The sequence below is a fragment of the Epinephelus moara genome, chromosome 11, assembly GCF_006386435.1.
Source record: "Epinephelus moara isolate mb chromosome 11, YSFRI_EMoa_1.0, whole genome shotgun sequence".
In the NCBI taxonomy this organism is placed as follows: domain Eukaryota; kingdom Metazoa; phylum Chordata; class Actinopteri; order Perciformes; family Serranidae; genus Epinephelus; species Epinephelus moara.
Window position 1 is genome coordinate 6,850,528 of NC_065516.1, and position 4,807 is coordinate 6,855,334.

Below are 4,807 nucleotides of genomic sequence, written 5' to 3' on the forward strand. Positions count from 1 at the left end.
CCCTTGAGGGGGGGGGGGGGGGGGGGGGGATCAAGTACCCAGGTCATGTGACTTCATGCCAACATTCAAAACTAAATTGATACATTATATCAAACTCCAAAATGGCAGCCTACGTGGACAGAGACACTGGCCATGAGGTAAGTGTTGTTATTTTTCTTGTTAATTATGTTTTGGGGGGGATTTGTTTGTCCACTTATGACCTAGTGATGAACTTCTGAGAAAATTCTTAGAATTGTGGCATTTTCTTAGAATTTCCCCTTAAAGTTAAGACTAGGTCTTTGTGAAGATAAAAGTTATTCACAGATTGTCTTAAACCTTAAAAGAGCCCCTAAGATTAAACCTGTGAGGAGCAGGGAGGAGGACTTTTAACAGGCTTCAGAGTGTCTTAAGCAGAGGAGAAAAAGGTGGAAACACGAAGTCGGAGAAATAGTCTCCAAACGCTGGACAAACGTGAGTAAATGAAATGCTACAGATTAGATTGTGCAGGGACATTATGCATGGGTGATGTACGCACACATTTATCACCTAACACAATTACGTCAGAAATAAAATGATCACAACACTGAGATATTTGAAAAACTGGAAAAATGCAACAATGCAGCACTAACATCACACTAACAATGGAAACACTTTTACAGTCAGCAGTTCATTTCATTTCCACTGGGTGTCCACACCTTGCGGGCTCACAAAGGGGCATGTCCGTGACAACCAATCACATCAGTTAAAGGATGCATCACACCTGGCAACAGGTCAACAACACCTCCTCACTCAGGTAAAAGTTTCTGTTCCTTCCTTGCTCAGAGTTGCTCTGACAACTTTCCTAAATCCCTCCTAAGCTATGACTCCTTACTAAAGGTTTTTAGGCTAAGTTAGGAGATCTCTGAGAGTGTTCTCAGAACGTGAATATGGCTCCTGGCCTTGGAGCCACTGACTGGGTTGAAGAGGTTGTCAGTGAACTACCTGCACTTTTGACAATGCACACAAGTTTTGTGCATCTGCCTGTTTCTTCCAATCTGTTGTGAACTCTTGTGGTTTAGAAATTAATATGCTTTATCTTGTGCTAACTTTACCAGTTTCTAACTTAAAATTCTATCTTCTGTGACAAATCTTAAATATCCAATATATTCAACTCAAGTAAAAAGAACTGCATTCAATTCATAATTCATTCTGTCAAGACCTGCTTGGCATGTTCCTAGATATTTGTGATGGTTAGAAGTAAACAGTGGCTAGCCCATTTCTTCAGTAGTTTAGTGGTAAGATGACTGTCCTTTAATGCCAAGGTTAAGGGTTCAATTCCTGCAGGTCGTCTAAATTTTTGCATTTTCCAGGTTAGCTTTTGACACTTTCACACAGTAGCCCTGTTAGTGTATAAATTCATAGAAATGAGACGCATTGCAGATCTTGAGGAAAAATAAAAGAAAAGGAAAAATTCAATATAAATTTAAGGTCATAAGCCACATCTAGGGAGTGACAATGTTTCCAAAGAAGAGCGTGGCTCAGCAGAGATTTGAACATAAATGAATAAACGTCTGTCCAATCATCATAAAACCCATTTGTTATCATTAACACACGTGTCGTAAACTGTCATGGTCTTGATCCTTTGCAGCTTTTAACTTCTAACCATCCATACTGGCTTGAACCCTGGACTTGCCAATTGCAGCTATATTTATCTTTGTGTTTTTGTTTGCTAACCTTTTTTTCTAGATATTTAATATGAATTATTGTACGTTTGGTACAGGAAGGCAAACGAATAAATATCAGGGGTATGACCTAAATAATGTCAGTTAAAGAGATATGCCTACTTACACTTAGCAATTATGCTGTCCACAAATCCCATGGAGAAGCGAAAGAAGATAAAATTATGCAAGTGGTCCACCTGAAAGAGAAAATACATATGTTCAAATTCTTAATTTAGGAAATCACATAGTGATAAAGGCCCTCAAAAAACTTTGTTTCCTGGTGTGAAAAGAATTTTAGAAAAGAAGTATGTGATGTTTTTCTGTACGACATACTGCTGTGTCCTTTCTCTTGTAGCTTGTGTAACCAGAGGTTCCGGTTTTCAGAGTTGAAAAAAGCCTCAAATGTTTACCGCCTTTCAGTAAATTGTTCAAAGGCAGAGGGATTTACCTACTTGACAACAAGTCTTGGACCTGGTTGATAATGACTGGGAAAACAGCATTGCTGTTGCAGGATAATTCAACCCCTGAAAATATAGTTTTTGCTTTCCAATGGTTTAACTTCTCACCCTGCTGCAGTGATGTGCAGGTATAGTCTGAGACACCATGAGACATGTGCAACGAAACACACTCTTGACCCAACCTCACCACACCAATCAGATGCTGGCTGTGGTCAGAGGTGACACCCAGTCATTCTACTGTAAATGATCAATGAGACCCCGCTGTGCACATTTTCACCTTGTGGGAAATACTGCTAAACTGTTACGCACCAGTTTCTTGAATGCCATGTGAATGGTCTGTTTTTCCCTCATGTTCCCATTGTAGAAGGCAATCTCTTCACTAAAGAGAAGGAGAAATATCAGTGTAGTGTTGTAGTAGTAAACAGCTGTACAATAATAGGATTGGAGCAGTTACTGTTGTGTTTACCTATTGGTGATGAGGCGAGAGTTGACATAACGGTACTCTCCTTCATACCGCTGCTCGGTGACTGTCATCTTGCCTATGGGCCTTCGCAGTCTGGTCAGGAACAGTCCTGAGATCAGTAGGTAGGTCATCATGACGGCTGGGCCCTACATAAGAGACGTGGACACAACAAAGTAATTTCCTGTTCTATTCTGAAAATGATGTCATCGTGTATGTAGCTGGACAATGTGTGCTACATATAGAAAATAAAGGAAAAACAGGTGACTTCCAAATTAGGGTGATTCCTTGACGCTCTGAGTCCCCGTTGGCAGGCAGAGGGCAAACACACTAGTTCATGTATTCTTGAAGTCCATCGTCATCCTATAGCACTTTTTTAGTGCAAATGAAGTGTTCAGCATTGATCAAAAATGATATAGGCCAATATCCCAGCATCCAAGAAGAATAAAATAAAAAGGAGGAGTCACTTCCCTACCAGTTGACAGATAACATCGGTATAAAATGTACTACTATACTCAATTTTGTTTTAAAATGTATTTTTATGAAAATGTCGGCTCCTATATCCTGAGGACTTATGTCTCACTTCCTGGTTTCCAAAAAAGGCGGGGAATCTTGCTCAAGCACTGATAAGCTTTCTTTTTTTGTTGATAAATTCATATTGCTATCAGGTGTGTCTCAACCATTACCTGTCAGCTCCATAGCCCTTTTAAATTAAAACTAAATAAGAATTATGGTTTTAAAGGAGTATTTTGATCAGCATAATGAGAACTCTTAGCAACATTGGAAACTAAAACTGCTACTCACTTTGACTACTGTGAAATGAATAATATATCACTTTGTCAACTCCGTGAGACATCAGCTCCATCAGATGTTACCTCTAATATCATGCTGACAGAGGCGGCAACACAATTTAATTACTGACTGACCCATACATGTTGACACATTTTTGTACTGCAATATGAAATTTCAATATATTTCATACTTCAAACCTAGTTGTAAGTGATGGTATCTATTGACTTGTGTTTGAAAGTTGGTCAGTTTGGTTACGAAGTCACATCTCCTCAGATTCTTTTTCAAAAGTGTTCCACATAAATGCTGATTTCTGGAAAAAAAAAACCCTGAAACAATCTATTTTATATTATACTGTACATAACACTCAAAATGTATGTTTGTGAGCACTCCTCCTTTTCCAAGATAATCCATCCACCTGACAGGTGTGGCGTATCATGATACTGATTAAACAGCATTGTTACTACACAGGTGTACCTAGGGATGGTCGCAATAAAAGGCCATACTAAAATGTGCAGTTTCATCACACAGCACAATGTCACAGATGTCGCAAGTTTTGAGGAGTGTGCCCCTGGCATGCTGACTGCAGGAATGCCCGCCAAAGTTGAGCCCTCAAACTGAATGTTCTTTTCACTACCATAAGACATCCCCAATGTTGTTTCTGTTAATTTGGCAGTACATCCAGATCCCAAACACTTCCTGAGTGTTTAAAGAAATGATGTAACACAGTGTCAAACATGCCCCTGTCAAATTTCTTTGGAACGTGTTGAGGGCATCAAATTCAGAATGAGTGTATATTAACAAAAAACAAAGTTTACCACTTTGATCGTTAAATATCTTGATCTTTGATTTGTATTTAATTGAGTATAGGTCAAAAGGATTTGCAAGTCATTGCATTCTGTATTTATTTAGGTATTACATAGCATGCCAACTTTTTCGGAATCAGGGTTTTAAGGAATTCCACTTTTGGTTCAGAAAATCACAATAGGGGCACCCAGTAGCACAGCAGGTAGAGTGGGCGTCCCCTGTACAAAGGCAGTGTCCTTGTCCTTGAACGAAGGATCTAATAGGACAACCTTTAACCTACACCGTTGGTCACTAACAGGCGGACCGCGGTCCAAGTCCGGACCCAGATGCCATCCTATACAGACCGGACCTATAACCAGTAAATTATTAAGGGATTTTAAAATTTGACAGGACTCTTCCATTTTAACCAGTGCAACTTTTCTAGTCTTTATGGCACCGGTTTAGGTGATCAGGAAACTCACAGACCAATTGCATGCGAGTTAAGCCATCCCACGTGATGCCACCCAGCCAATCAAATCTCTGTATTCCAGGCAATTAACATTGTGACTCTATATACAGTCAGATAGGAGAGGTGAGAGGCGAGTGACAAGCAGAAAGACAATAGAAATATATAT

At 39.5% G+C, this 4,807-nt stretch overlaps 1 protein-coding gene across 3 annotated transcripts in view; it reads right to left on the minus strand.

Annotated features, from left to right (window-relative positions):
- abcd3a (ATP-binding cassette, sub-family D (ALD), member 3a) overlaps positions 1-4,807 on the minus strand; it is a 76,329-nt gene that overhangs the window by 33,453 nt on the left and 38,069 nt on the right. For all 3 annotated transcript variants that reach the window (XM_050056484.1, XM_050056482.1, XM_050056483.1), the window contains 3 exons: positions 2,604-2,746; positions 2,447-2,516; positions 1,807-1,876 (listed from right to left, as the gene is read on the minus strand). In XM_050056484.1, the coding sequence (XP_049912441.1) occupies positions 1,807-1,876; positions 2,447-2,516; positions 2,604-2,746 (283 nt within the window). The remainder of the gene's footprint in view (positions 1-1,806; positions 1,877-2,446; positions 2,517-2,603; positions 2,747-4,807) is intronic.